Source organism: Schistocerca cancellata, chromosome 1, assembly GCF_023864275.1.
Source record: "Schistocerca cancellata isolate TAMUIC-IGC-003103 chromosome 1, iqSchCanc2.1, whole genome shotgun sequence".
In the NCBI taxonomy this organism is placed as follows: domain Eukaryota; kingdom Metazoa; phylum Arthropoda; class Insecta; order Orthoptera; family Acrididae; genus Schistocerca; species Schistocerca cancellata.
Genome location: NC_064626.1, coordinates 233,745,462 through 233,761,826, shown reverse-complemented (window position 1 = coordinate 233,761,826; position 16,365 = coordinate 233,745,462). Strand labels below are relative to the sequence as shown.

Genomic DNA, 16,365 nt, shown 5'->3' with positions numbered 1-16,365 from the left:
GTCGGGGCACACATTTTCAGCTGTCCCCATTGAGGTATATCAACAACACCTGTCGGCAGCTGAGGGTTTCGATTAATTATCATGTACTCTTGAAATTTCTTCACTAATCTGCGTGTCGTCGAATCATTGGAAACACACCGGGAAATTTTTGTACTAATTCAAGCCGACATTCCACACACGATTCTGTTTTTGCACAGTTCAACAAAAGAAACACTCGCTATCATTAGTGTATACTATTCAGAATAGAAAATCGATAGGAAACTCAAAACAAAACACCCAAACACTCGGTCGCACATTGTAGAAGACACGTTCTGTCTGAGGTCCGGGCACAGCGACATACCGGCAGGGAAAGCCCCGGACTCGACGCAGTTGTAATAATGACATCTAGCAAAAACATTTGAAGCGATTAAAGTTGACAAAAAAGCTCAAAAGAAAACACCAGTACACTCAGTCGCACAATGTAGGGGTGCCGCACAAGATATTGGTGCCCGAGAACTACACCTAGCGACAACCGGCAGACGCAGCGGCAACAGCCGGCAAACGCGCCGCGCGAACCGCGGACCCCTCCCGGGTGTCTTTCGTAACACACCCTGTATTTACGTAATTGACCATCTTATCAAAACAGTGACAGTTACAAGACAATCCACTACGTCACATCAGTCCAGACGTACATGACAATGGCGATGAATGTCGAAACAGTTCGTGTGGATAAAGATTAGTTGTTGTGAGCAATTATTTAAGTGCATCCATTCTATTAATCATGTCGGTATCAGTAATCAATAGACTTTGAACGTGGAATGGTAGTTGTAGCTAAACGCATGGAACATTCCATTTCTGATGGTTCAAATGGCTCTGAGCACTATGGGACTTAACTTCTGAGGTCATCAGTCCCCTAGAACTTAGAACTACTTAAATCTAACTAATCTAAGGACATCACACACATCCATTCCGGAGGCAGGATTCGAACCTGCGACCGTAGCGGTCGCGCGGTTCCAGACTGTAGAGCCTAGAACCGCTTGGCCACTCTGGCCGGCATTCCATTTCTGAAATAGCGAGGAAATTCAATATTCCGAGATCGTGCTGAGAATACCAAATTTCAGGCATTATTTCTCACCAAGGACAACGCAGTGGCCGACGGCCTTTGCTTAACGACCGGGTGCAGCGGCGTTTTTGTAGTGTTATCAGCGCTAACAGACAAGTAACACTGCGGAAACAACCACAAAAATCAATGTGGGACGTACGACGAACGTATCCGCTACGACAGTGCGGCGAATTTGGCGTTAATGGGTATGGCAATAGACGAGCACCATGAGTGGCTTTGCTAAGAGCACATCAACTGCAGCGCCTCTCCTGGGCTCGTGACCATATCGGTTGGACCCTAGGCGACTGGAAAACCGTTGCTTGGTCAGATGAGCCCCGATTTCAGTTGGTAAGAGCTGATGGTGGGGTGCGAGTGTGGCGCAGACCTCACAAAACATGGACCGAAGTTGTCAACAAGGCACTGTGCAAGCTGGCGATGGCTCCATAATGGTGTAGGCTACGTTTATATGGTACGGATTAGGTTATCTGGCCCATCTGAAGCGATCATTTATTGGAAATGGTTATGTTCGGCTACTTGGAGAGCATCTGCAGCCATTCATGGACTTCATGTTCCCAAACGACGATGGAAGTTTTATGGATGCCAATGCGCCAAGTCACCGGGCCACAATTGTTCGCGATTGGTTTGAAGAACATTCTGGACAATTCGAACGAATGATTTGGCCATCCGGATCGTCGGACATGAATCACATCGAAAATTTGTGAGACATAATCGACAGTTTAGTTCGTGCACAAAATCCTGCACCGCCAACCCTTTCGCAATTATGGATCACTGTAGAACTAGCTTGGCTCATCTCTCTGCAGAAGGCTTCCAATGACGTTTTGAGTTCATGGCACGTCGAGTTGTTGTACTATACCTTACGAAAGGACATCCGATACGATATTAAGGGGTATCCCATTACTTCTGTCACCGCAGTGTACCAGTACTGTTATTGCTAGGATTGTAGGGTAGGCAATCTCGACAGGCAGTTAGGTGCAGAGGTCGAGATAATAACTTCGCTAAACTAATGCAGATGGCTTAATGTGTACTGACATGAGCAGTCCTGGTGTACAATGTCTGTATTGTAGTTGACTGCAGTCTGTTTCTACAAGCTGAAGCACTAACGTCGATCACCCCTAATGAAATGGATTGTACCGGAGAAGAAACATGCAGACATGATTTTCGTGTTTGTCCAGGCAAATGGGGGCAGTAGAGAAGCGGAAATGTTGTGTAGAACGAAATATCCATATAGAAGACATCCGGTTCACAATGTTTCTAAAACTGTTCCAACGATGAAGTGAAATACGACAAACGGTACCACAGTACAACGACCGAGGAGAACGACGAACTAGACGGACTCCCGACATAGAAGGTACAGTACTTGCTCGAATGGATGAGGATCAGTTGCACTTGACATGAATGTTTCACAGTGCTATTTGGCGAATACTGCGGTAAATGCAGCTGTACCTCTAGCAATCACAGAAAGTGCATGTTTTTACTTCTGCCGACTTTGGACCTTGTGCCGTGTTTTGCCAACGTTCCTCGCAGCGCTTTACAGTTGGTCCTCATTTTTCTGCATATTCCTTTTTCGTGGATGAAGCCTGTTTCACCAGAGACGAAATGGTAAATAGTCGCAATAGTCATGTTTGGGCCGATGGGAATTCCCACACTGCAGCTGTGAAGAGCCATCAACACAAATTATCAGTCAACGTGTGGGCATGTATAGTCACCGATTACGTACTAGGGCCGTTCCTTTATAGTTAATGATTACATACTAAAGCCGTTTCTGCTTCCTTTCTGCTTAAATACACCAGTGTACACAGTGTTTATCAGGGACATACTACCCAAATTCCTGGAACATATTCTACCTGTTATTCGTCAATGGATGTGTTCCCAACATGATAACTATCACCCGACTCTATACCGACGTTCTTTAACAGCTGAATAAGACATTCCCTGAAAATTGATAAGCAGAGGAGACCTTGTTTCGTGGTCAGTACGTTCACCTGATCTCACCCCACTTAATTTCTTCTTGTAGGGCCATGGGAAAAATATTATGTACGAGGCGTCTGTCGAGGCTGAAGAGGATTTCCTGGAAAGTGTTCTCGCTGCCTGCGACACTCTACAGACGACACCGGGGATATTAAAATGGGTATGACAGTACATCGTGCGACCATGTCATGCCTGCATTGACTCTGGGGGACGCCATTGCGAATCACGGTTGTAAATACAGCAGCTTGTGAAACCTGTGCAGGTAAATCTAAGATTTTCGGTCTGTCTTTAGAAGTTATGTGCGCCGTTACTAGTCCATCAACAGCGGAAATTATCTGAGGGTATTGGGGGTATTCAGTGAGAAGTCTGTAAATCATGACCAGGTTTCGAAAGTTGTGGCTCCTTAATCTGAATGCTGCACGAAGCTAAGCCGGAATTTAAACAAGTTTTCGCTTATACCTTTCTATTCGGTCGTTTCCGCACTACGGTCCTTTATCTCAAATTGATCAATTCATCCTTATCCATCATCCCTGGAAGTTTGTAACATAATTACGGAATCATCGTGTCTGGAATACTGTCACACTAACACCCGTTTATCCGTTTACACCACCGGAATGTACGCGAATGTTCAGGTCTCTGTGTCGCTAAAGACCTTGGAAAGTTTCGGAATGCCGTCATAACTGATTTAGTGTAATAGTCTTTCACATCAAGAGAAGCAAATGGACTTCACAAGTCATCATCATCATATGCATCAGGGTTAGGCCAGTTCCGGTGTGAACTCATATTACTCCTAATACATTTTCCTTGAGCGTCTCTGACTTCATCGACCTACTGCTTTGTATCGACTAGCTTTTTTTGTTTTGTTTACTTTGGCAGGCCAGTGCTACGCTTTGTCGGCCGTTGGACACGGTGCACGGCTATATATAAAGAGGGCACCACATATCAAGCCAGTCTCCAGCTTGGCGACACACAGATGGTGCACATGACAGGGACCACATTATGCTTGCGCCATAAGCCATACCCATCCACCACAGTTATGCTCTGATGACACAGGAGGCGCCGATAACCAGTTCATCATGGAATGTTAAGTAAAAATGGCAAAATGAGAACTGCCCTGTGTAGCGTTGTGTTCCTTTTACATACTTTATGTTCAGAAAACGTACGAAAACGAATAATTCAGACAGTTTTGTGAGAGCAGAGTCACCAGTGATAACGGATCTTCAGACAATGAGATTTGTATACGACGACCTAGCATGTGTGAATGAAAGTTGATACTATAAGTTTAACATTGGTAGCTGTTGCTAGTGAATGGCCCAGTGGTCGAGAGTATGCATAGTGTTAAAGAGCAGGGAATGACCTTTAAGAATAGTGTTCGAGTAATGGAAAGCATGTGGAACAGTCGAGTAAATGACTTTGAAAACAAGCTGAAATCAGAGACAGAAAGATTCAAACGAAAGTGTAAGATTTAATGGGGAATTTATGGACAATATCGATAGCATAGATCGCAAGTTTGGAGCAGAATTTCCAAACTGGAAGAAAAGCTTGAATGTAATCTTGAAAATAGCACTGATTAAGTTTTAACCAATGTAGTTATGAGTCAATTAGAAACCCTTGAACCAGGTGCAGTTAAATAAATAAACGGTAACGATGGCGGAGGCTAATGTAGCACAAAAAATTAACTGTATGGAGATAAAGTTGTTAAATCTGGCGCAAGGAAGAGTAGTAAACTGTGTTCCTATGATACCTTTTGTTAGCAATCAAGGAATGAAAAATTTCAATATTTTTGGTAACTAATATCCTATAGTTTCCTCCATAGTTGTAAAGATAGGTTACTAAATCGGACTAATGATGAAGATAAAATTAGATTTGTGAAACATTTGTTAGACAGTGAAGCTTTATTATGGGGAATCGGAATAGTGGCAATTTTATAAGCTAAGAGGATTCTGAAGAGAGATTTCTGCACAGGTATTGGTAGAAGCAAAGCAACGTAGGATCTAAAAACAGTTTTTGAATAGTTCACCATGCAGACAAGTTAGACAAAGCATGAGAGTGTCCTGTATAGAAAAATTCAAAAATTAACGTACATTACTAACTATTTCTAGATAAAAGAGAAGGCTATCTGATAATATTCAATGGGATTTAATTAATCCACCAAATGAAGACAAAGATAACTTCCTAGAAAACATAGAAAGGATGGATAGTGCTGTATGTTTTAAGAATGGCAGGCAGAACTGGCAAAGGGAAAAGCATGGGGACAGAAATATAAATGTGCGTGGCAATACAGGATTCAGGAGGAATAAAGAAAACTATAACAGGCACAGGCCATGGCATGGCAAGCATGGAAGAGAGATTTGAGGAATCAGAAAAAACAGATTCCAAGAGACAGGGTGGGAAACAGTAAGTTCAATGAACAAAGGCAACAAGGAGATAGAAACAGAGCGTCAAATACAGGAAACCAGTAGGTATCCCACTGGATGACCACATTGGGGTGAATAAGGCCGAGATTGGAACATGGGCAAGGTCAGGCAGCAGTTAAAAATCAGCCAAGACTTGTGGTAATGTTATTTATGGACAGACGTTTGGGAAAAGAGTAATTTTAGCAAGATTTTTATATCAATAAAAGCAGAAAGCAAAACAGGCGGGAAGTAATAAGCTCATGGTAGATGATACTGTTAGTGTCTTTAAGTGGGTAGAAAGTAGTGTGTATATCAGCCTGGCACCATTGAAAGGAAGTGATGAGGATAAATGTTTGCAGCAGACAGATAAGTGTGAATGAATGTGAGAAAGTAAATGAGGAAATGAGTGTGGTGCAATTTTGAGGAGATCAGAATTCCATGGTTTCAGAAGTAAAAAATATTACTTACGATAATGTTTCTGATATTTGTATTGATGTTGTTGATGATTTTATTTATGCTAACAATGAAGTGAATGTTAATCAAGCTGGTAATGATTCAGAAAATGATGTAGCCGTCTCTTTGATAATGTAGAAAGTGTCAATGAGGCTGAAGTCTTTCTAGTCATAAAATCAGATGCAACAGTTGGGAAAAATGAAGATGATACAGTGAAACCAAGCGAGGTTAAGTCCACGCATAAGTGATTTAATAGAAAACGGGAGAGAATATACAGTACATGAACTTGGTGATGAAAGTTTTAAGGGTATGGTGACTTAGATGTAGTAATTAATAAATTGCAGCAAGAACATGAGAATATAGATGGGAACAGCTGGTTTAATAAACATAGAAATATCGACAGCCATGTGGACTAGGAAAAGTTTACTTACCTGTGCCAGAATACATGTGTAAATTACTGAGACGCCAATAAATTAAGTTTGCAAGGCAACATAAGACAGAATATTTCTGGTATAATTACTTATAACAAAATTTTTGCGGATGATTTGGAAATAGAGCCTCTTGTGGTGGCAAGTAATGAAGCTATCAAGTAGTCAGTTGCTAACAAAGATAATTTTGAAGAAATTAAGATGAATCTGTTGGAGGAAGAGAAACTTGAGGAGAGAATTAGAACTAGAATACAACCAGTGATTAACGTAAAACTAGCTGATTTTGAAGCAGAGGTTTTACTGGATACACGGAGTCAGGTTTGTGATGTGTCAGAAATGTTTATAGATCACGTAAGAGCACACATTCAGTTAGTCGGGGTGCCAATTACTTGGGTGAAGATAAATGGGACAATAATTAAGCTAAGCAAGCCAGTAAGAAGGCAGGTATTTCTAACATCGGAATAGATTATGTTAGCTTTGGTCAACAACGTTAAGAAATCCCAGATCCGAGTCCGAATTTTTTGTTAGGTATGGAACAGATGACAGAAGTAATTGTCATGATTAACGGCAGCAGGCAACTGTTTGAATTTAAAGTACATGATAACAGTTTTACAGCTCTATTTAACAAGGTTTTGCTAGGAAAAGAAATTGTGGCTTCAGTCCAACGGTGCCATTGGTCTGCTGGCGACTATGGGCTGTGGAACTGGCATGAATTATAACCAAAAAGCGGTTTGTGCAATTAATGATAGAATTAAAAGGATTGTGGGAATAACTGACACACAGAGGGAGCAATTATCTGAATTGCTGGAAAGGCTCCAGAGAAGGTCTACAGTTTTGAAGATATATAAGAAATGAGTGTGTGATGAAGTGCCTGAGAGTATAAAAATTATGACTGCCAGTTTTTAATTGTTTTTGTATGTTCGTCTGAATTTTAGTTTTATTAAGTGATGCTGATTTGCAGCATTTGGGAAAGTTTACTAAAGAATTGTTTTTTGGGGGGGGGGGGCACCTTCTCTTGTTTTCATAATTTTAAAGATGGTTTTTATTCGTTTATTCTGAAATTATGTAAAAGGTGCTGTTTAATGGGAACTGAAAGAATAATATGGTTTCTTTGTGATGACAGATGACATATGGGAGATCGTATTTAGTCACGTTGGTAGACCTGGCTATATTAATGATTATATTGTGTTTGTTAGGAAGTGTTCATTTATGTTACAGCATACTTCTTTATTGGGGTCAGGATATAAACTGAATAAATTAGATACTTCAGCATTTTCATCATTCTTGAGATCAAAGGCTAGACTAAGGCATTCAACTGAGCATTCAGTTTGATGAATTTAATTTTTTTATAATATCTGTACAGTTTTCTAAATTTTGTATTACAATAGTGCAACTGAACTTGGTAGTTTATTTTTGACGTTATGCTGAAGTGACTAAAATGGATGAATGTGATGAGTAAGTGAGCAGCAGACTCGATGCTAATTTGGAATCATTTGTGTGTCCAGAAAACTCAAGCTATCCTGGACGAGAGCACTGAAGGAATCAGAGGAGGTTCAGCTCTGGTGCTGTGCGACAAGGAAACAGAATGCAGTATGGTGTGACAGTACAGTCAAGAACTTAAGAACATGTTAAGTGAAATCAGTGAGAGTGGTTCCACGAAATATCTAAAGTGAATTGTGATTTTTTGTTATGACTGGAATATGTGCTCCTCTGAAGAATCTTTCGCTATCACTGCTTAAACCAGAAGTTTTTCTGAAAAAAAATTGTTTGAGACGGAATCTCTGTTTTTATTATAGATCCATGAATGGAGATATATAGAAAATATAATTTTTTCGGTATTCTCAAGAATTAATCTATGTTTTTAGTAAAAACTGCGGTTAGGTACCGTTTTAATCTCTAAGAGTTATTAAATGTTTGATTTTTTGAACTGTAAACCCTAAGAATACCACAGAGATTATTGACATGGAGTTACCACTAACCAAGTGGACAGATACGTTTCATGAACACTATGAAAGTAGTTATAAACTGGAAACCTACTATTAATTTTTACTTTGTAGGCTTTTAGTTCAGTGTTTTCAGCATGTTATTAGCATTATCACTATTTTAATATCATAAGGTCATTCGGTTTTCTCTATGAACACGACCCATAATTTTATTTTATCCGTCGTTTCATCACTACTTATAGCCACTTGTTTAAACCTTTTGCTGCTCATTTTATTCATATGAAAATTTTGGGGGTATTGTGACAGTAGACGTCATAACCTACGTTAATATATAATAATATACCTCAGCATAAGGTCTGAGGTATATTTGACATTGTATACTGTGTAGTGAACACACACACTGTTAGCTGGTTTATGTGGCGTCAGGCAAGGGATGCAGGCAATGAGGGCGACATCTGTTGTATAAAGTTTTACCTGTGTGCTAAATAAATGTGCTCAGTGTAAATGGAACTTTTGATTCAGCCAATCACAACTATTATTCAATTATTTAACAGTTCTTATATTTTTAAAACTGTACGAGAACATCATAATGGGATCTCCCAAGTATAGCTTGAACGTGTAGCTTGAACGTTTAGTGCAAGCCAGTTGACCACTGTCTATCAATTTTTATAGTGTTATTCACCTACAATAAGAGGGTGTTCTCTATCTCCATCCATCCCAGACTCTTGTTCTCGTTTACTATTCTTAAATTTTTCATCGCAGACCTATTAGGTATCTGAGGTCGTTGAAGTGATTGATTGTAACTGATACTTTATGCTTCTAGACAATGACATTAAATCATCCAGTTTTATAGTAAACGAAACAAAAGAACAATGTTTTACTTACCATCTAAGCCTTTGTATCCCCAGTTAGCACCTGCAACAAGAAAAATAATCTTATCAGAGGCAGTAAAATATGAATATAGTGTGTACGAGACAATATACTTAAATACATAAATGATGTGACGCCAAAATATCCTCTCTCTTATTTTCTACATAGCTTACACTAATAATGAGGCACAACTGATTAAGCTGATATCTTGCGCAAAGATAACTGACAGTAAATGGTAGAGTTATATATACACAGAGGAAAATTATTTGTAAAAGCTGCGAGTTCGATAAATTAAAACGAATGCCCAAACGAGCTATGGGCGCAACGTGAAATATTTGAAAAATACTAGTTGAGTAATAACTTTGCTACCCACCATTGTTCTAGCACTTATTTTTTCATGTTTGTGTATTTTCCAAAGCGCCACTTTGCTAGCACTGTTTCTTCTCGTGTTGCCAAGAAGTTGAGCACACAGACCCAAACTGAGTTGATCTTCTGATATTCATAGGGCAGTATAATCTCCAAATGTCTCTTCGTTTTGTGTAGCTAACGGACAGGAAACAATAGAATTTAATTGCAAAGCATTTGCGTGGAGAGTTCTACATGTTTTCACTACAGGCAATTCGCTTCTTTGCTACAAATGGTGAACGAAAATGGCAGTAGGCAGTCTGCCCAGTATTCGACAAAGTTAGAGTTTAACAGAGCGATCTAAGCTATCAAGTGTGTTTAAATTTATTATTTTGTCTATTTTATGCATTGAAATCAGTTTACTGAGAGTGTATAGAAACTTAAGTTTGTATAGCGAGTAAGATGGCAGTTCTTCAGCGTGTCACGGTGTTATGTTATTTCTTCAACTGTACTGTAAATTGATAATTTAGCATCTTCAGGAAGTTCACCACAGTCTTCAGGATATATTATGTTAAGACACGGCTTGAGGCTACGTTATTTGAGAACTGCGATGTCTAATAATGTAAATTATGCGCACAGCTTTATCACCGATACCTGGAAAAATAATGCCGTGTTGTCTATACTTGTTTTGAATACTCCTTATCCACATCTTCTTTTTGATATGATAAATCATACTGAAATGTTAGAATAATTGTTCGCTGTGAGAAAACTGAGACCTACCATACAACAAGGCGCTAAACAACTGAACTACCAAAGCACTGTTATTGCCAGACTTTGAAGGCAAATTCTATCACATTAAAAATTTCGGACGCGTTATTGGTTTCTTATTTACATCACTACACTATTGTGCACACACAAAGGGCTAGTTTAACGCCAATGTGACACAAGGCAATGTCTGGGGCACCAAGCTGAGAGGGGTGCCAGAGGCACGTACTTGCAAATCACAATTAGCACCAAAAACCGACACCAGTGAATGTCATGTCAGTTGTGTGAGAAAATGTCGGCCGGCCGGTGTGGCCGTGCGGTTCAGGCGCTTCAGTCTGGAACCGCGTGACCGCTCCGGTCGCAGGTTCGAATCCCGCCTCGGGCATGGATGTGTGTGATGTCCTTAGGTTAGTTAGGTTTAAGTAGTTCTACGTTCTAGGGGACTGATGACCACAGATGTTAAGTCCCATAGTGCTCAGAGCCATTTGAACCATTAGAGAAGCCCGCAGCTCGTGGTCGTGCGGTAGCGTTCTCGCTTCCCGCGCCCGGGTTCCCGGGTTCGATTCCCGGCGGGGTCAGGGATTTTCTCTGCCTCGTGATGGCTGGGTGTTGTGTGATGTCCTTAGGTTAGTTAGGTTTAAGTAGTTCTAAGTTCTAGGGGACTGATGACCATAGATGTTAAGTCCCATAGTGCTCAGAGCCATTTGAACCATTTGAGAAAATGTCCTCGAACCAGCCACACAACAAACAATCGTGCGGCTAACAACCACTCGTGTACTGAAACTGCGGTTTTGTGAACTATAATGCGAACTATGCCTATACCGATACGATGGTTACTACAGGCGAAATTATCCGCAGGTACTTTCCACATATTGGGGATGGTGTAATCCAAAGACATCCACGGGCCAGTGTCTGGACACCTGCGGGCCGTAGTTTGGCCAGTCCTGGTCTACAGATCTGTAGATCCTACCTATGATACCAAACAGAAAGCAATAGAATACATAGGCATAAACCTATTTTACCATATACCTACGGGAATGTCTTACAGATAGCATCAGTTTTCCTGTCCTGATTAAATTATCTCTTCTTAGTAAATATTCAAAAAAGGAGCCTTCTTAAATAAAAATAGTTGTAATAAACGTGTAAATGCATATTCCCATACAAGTTGCTTACTCTTACAAGATGGTACATGTTATTACATGTAGCAGCTTTGATTCAACTGGCTCTTTCACTATTACATTTAGCTTGCATTTGGTCTGCGGGCGACGCAATTACTGGCTCCCTGAAAAAGTGCCAAATTGCGTTTCCAAAAGTGTCAGGTTCGATCGCCAGCTAGTTCCGGTATTTTTATGGTATTTATCACTTCTTTCTTCAGTAGTAATATTTATTATTGTGAAAATGCTGAGCTTCAACATAATTCGCAGTCCATGATAAACTGAAGATCTACTATAACTGGTTGGGTAAGAAACTTTGTCATATCACCTCCAATGCGTCCATCCTAGTGAAGGATTGTGGCGTTCACACCAATCTTCGGGCTGATGACAGCTTCACCTTTTATGATATTTGGATGACGCAACTACCTTAACTGAACAACCGCCACATGTGATCCAGTTGTTGTCAGGTCGTCCAGAAGTGATTAGCCATCCTCTGAAAAGTCCTCAATTGTTTGTTGGATATGTCCCAATCTCTGTCTTCTCGTGCGATTTTTACCGTCTACAGCTTATTACAGTACAATGGAGATTTTTCTACGATGTTCTAATACACATACCACTATCCAGCCCCTTCTTCTAGTTAGTTTTCCACATCTCCTTTCCTCGCCACTATTGACGAGAGAACCTTCTCATTTCCTATTTTATCAGGTTTTAAGCTCCCGCTATAACATCACATCCTATGCGCTTCGATCCTCTTGTTTTCCGGTGTTCCACAGCCCTTGATTAACTACCGTGCTCTGCTGTGCTCCCAACGTACATTCTCAGAAATTTATTTTTCAAATTAAGGCTAATATTTCATAATAGAAGATTTATTTTGACAATGAACGCTCTACTTCCTGAGCTAGTATGCTTTCTAGTTCCTCTTTGCTTCATCCGTCATGCGCTACTATGCTTCCTTCTATGAGGGGCGTTCAATAAGTAATGCAACACATTTTTCTGTGAAACTAGTTTGGTTTTATTCAGGATTGCAATATTGTGATAACGAGAGCTCTGTTTCCTGTGCTAGTGTGCTTTATAGGTCCTCTATGCTTCATCCGTCAAGCATTACTTTACTTCTTCCACGAGAGGCGTTCAAAAAGTGAGGCAACACATTCTTTTCTGAAACTAAATTGGTTTTATTCAGGATTGCAATACACCACATTATTCCGCATTCTTTTCGCTACAGCACCCTAAATTTCAACATACTCTCCGTTCCATGCGACGACTTTGCGCCACCTCACTTGGAGGGCCCGTATGTCCGCCTGGTACTCTCTAAAATGATCCACATCGGAGCCAACGTCTTGCTGCATCAATAACTTCCCCATCATCCACGTACTGTTTCCCGCGGAGTGCACCCTCTATTGGGACAAACGGATGGAAGTCAGGAGGTACGAGATCCGGGCTGTAGGGTGGATGAGGAAGAGCAGTCCAATGAAGTTTTGTGAGGTCTTCTGGTGAGCATAGACTTGTATGAGGCCTTGCATTGCGTATTTGTGCAGTCGATTACCCTGAAGTCGTTTCTTCAATACACTTCAGAGTTGATTGTTGCACAGTGAGGGAAGAAATCAAACAGAATAATCCCTTTAGAGTTCCAGAGGATCATTACCATGACTTTACCGGATGAAGATGCGGCTTTGAACTTTTTCTTCGGAGGTGAGGTGGTGTGGTGCCACTCTGTGGATTGTTTCTGGTTCAAAGTGTTGAACGCATGTTCCGTTGCTGTGACAATGCTCGACAAAAATTGTCACGATCAGCTTCGTAACGCGCAAGCAGGGGGGATGGTGCTTTGTTGCTCTTTCTGGTGTTTTGTTAGGTGTCGAGGAAACCAGCGGGCACACACCTCTGAGTACTCCACATGGTGGCCGAGTGTGTCAGCACTACCAACAGAGACGTCATGTTGAGCACGGAAGTTTCTGATTGTAATCTGTTGATCACCTCTAATGGGAGCTTCTGCACAGGGCAACATTGCACAAGTCAGAGCTGTGTGCGGCCGACCGGTACGTGGGAAGTCGGACAGGTCTGCGCTACCTTGTTGCGATGATGACAAACGTCTCGCCCATTGACTCACCGTGCTTTTGTTCACTGCCAGGTCTCCGTAGACATTCTGCAAGCGACTATGAATATCTGCGATGCTTCGGTTTTCTGCCAAAAGAAACTCAATGGCAGCTCTCTGTTTGGAAGGCACCTCCGTTACAGCCCTGCGTAGCCGGCCGATGTGGCCGAGGCGCTTGAGTCTGGAACCGCGCGACCGCTACGGCCGCAGGTTCGAATCCTGCCTCGGGCATGGATGTGTGTAATGTCCTTAGGTTAGTTAGGTTTAAGTACTTCTAAGTTCTAGGGGACTGATGACCTCAGATGTTAAGTCCCATAGTACTCAGAGCCATTTTTTGAACAACCCTGCGTATAGTGTCCCCGCCTATCGGAACTTCATGAAACTATACGAGTTGAAGCAGAAATATTACACGATATCCCACAACAAATTCCGAATATTTTCAACCGAAATTAGCCAAGAAAAAAATGTGGACCCCCTGCACCGGTATGTCGTCCACAACTCTGATTTTTAGTTTGTCGCTAGTCTCATTTCAGTTCTACTCGTGCTCAGTAAGAGCATGACACTGGTTGAAACATACTCCCCGTTGCACCCCCTACTTTTAGACACACACACACACACACACACACACACACACACACACACACACACTCTACAGCAGTGGCTGAGGAGTAGTACCAGCCATGTAGGCAACCAACCTAACGTGGCAGTTATGCGGGCTAGCCCCTCCGACTGAATTAGCAGAAGACGCACCAACTAAAAAACCGACTTCGCAGTTTTCTTCATACACACAGTCTTACTGCCCAATGCAATTTAAAATTATGTACAAATTTGACTGCAATATCTTGGCAATATAATTTATACTCGCTTATCTCATAAATTTTTTTTATAGAGATTGCTGAGGAAATGTTCCATCCAGATGGCTGCGTTGAAATACCGTGACGTTACGTTGAGTGCCACTCACATCATCTTCGCCAGAAGACGCCAAACTTCCACGCAGTTACCCGAATGGACCGAGAGAAGATTTCGTCATCGACATACACCGGGAAGTGTACATTCATGTATACATAGCTGTTGACCGCTATTCTGGACGTAGCTCTTCCTAATTAAGTTATCCGTGTTGTAAATTTTCTTTCTACCTCGGCCTCAACCTAATTTCTATTTTCAAATCTTAAATCAGCAGTTACTGCTGTAAGAGAAATTTCACAGAAAATTATTACGCCATGAATGTTCTATTAATGGTGTTACACTTAATTTTTCACCTGAAGTTTCTCTTATGTACTTGACGGAGATGCTCCTACATACGAAGTGTGGCTACAAAGGGACGAGACCGACACTGTCACAGAGTAAGCTGTGAAGTGTGAAGTCTTCTCAGTCAAATGAGGCATCTCTGGTGTATGCAGACAAATCACTGTGGCCTTGGCCTTAGTTTGTGTAAGAACTGTTATTTTGTTTTACCGTAGAGATGATAACTGTAATAATAGAGCAATGAACTGTTGTGAAGTTTCACACAAGACCTGGAAAAACCACTACTGAAACCTATCTTTTAGTAATGAAGTATTTGGCGAAGACTGCTTATGTCGCACGCGACGTTTTGAGCGTTTCGAGCCTTTCCAAGATGGCTGAGAAGACGTTGAAGTTGACTCAATCCCGGGATGCAGTTGAACATCAAAAACGGATGAACATGTCGAAAAAGTAGGTAATATGATTCGACCTGACCGCCGGTTGAGGGTTCGAACGATTACTGAAACTACAGGAATTGAAAAAAAAAAAACAGGTAAGCGAAATTTTTATACAATCAATTTAGCACGGGGAAAGAGTGTGCGAAACTGGTACCAGAAACTTTTACTATCGAATAAAAAACCATTAAAAAGTATACTAATTTCTTGGAAAGAGTGATAACATGTGACGAATCTTGGTTTTTCACTTATGATCCAGAAACTAAGCGCCAATCCATATACTGGAAGGGCCCAACTTCGCTGAAAGTAAAAAAAGTTCGAACGAGCAAAGCAAAACTGGAAGCGATGACGATCTTTTTTTACGGTATTCATGGAATTTTGAATCTGTACTGGATTCCTGAAAGTCAAACTATTAATCAATATTGCTACCTTGAGGTTCTTGCTCAATTCCGTCAGAAAATAAGGAAAAAGCGATCCAAACTGTGGAAGAACAAGTCTTGGGTTCTGCATCAGGACAGCACACCGGCTCATACCGCAGTGTCTGTTAAGATGTTTCTAGTGGAGTACAGCATAGGCCCTACCAGTTTTAAACCTACCACCTTACTCGCCTCACCCAGCGGCATGTGACTTGTATCCATTCCCGAAGGTCAAATCTGCATTAAAAGGAATAAGATTTAAGTCCGTTCAAGCAGTGAAAGGAAAAGCGTCACGCGTCACGAAGATGGTTTAATAAGAAATTCCTGAGAAAAATATATTTAAAACTGGGTTTCTTCTGATTTTCTTGGGGTAGATTGAAAGCACTAACACCTCACGTTCAGCCTACGCTACGCTACTACGCTCATGAGCAACCATTACAGAGATAGGTGCTGTGTTGGCAGGCTAGACCAGCCGTCACTACGTTAAAAAGAACTTTTCAGCTTGTTACGTGACAGCGGAGTTCATCAGAACTCGTGCTGGCCGTCGAGTGAGAGATGAACAAGACGTGCGACGTCAGCGTGTTTCATCGCTGCCAGGTCGTGGGACACTCCGTCTCCCAAGTTCGTGCATGCCCTGGGCTTTCCACTTGTCTCTATGGCAACGATGTACCGTACAGTACGTTTACACTGTTACTTCGCTGTTCGACCCGACGATGATGAAACTTGCCCACCGACAAGGGGAATGCCTTACACACAGACA

At 41.4% G+C, this 16,365-nt stretch overlaps 1 protein-coding gene across 1 annotated transcript in view; it reads right to left on the bottom strand.

The window, feature by feature from the left end:
- LOC126166389 (putative carbonic anhydrase 3) overlaps positions 1 to 16,365 on the bottom strand; it is a 594,590-nt gene that overhangs the window by 162,517 nt on the left and 415,708 nt on the right. Inside the window, exon 3 of the mRNA XM_049920402.1 lies at positions 9,176 to 9,205. Within this exon, the coding sequence (XP_049776359.1) occupies positions 9,176 to 9,205 (30 nt within the window). The remainder of the gene's footprint in view (positions 1 to 9,175; positions 9,206 to 16,365) is intronic.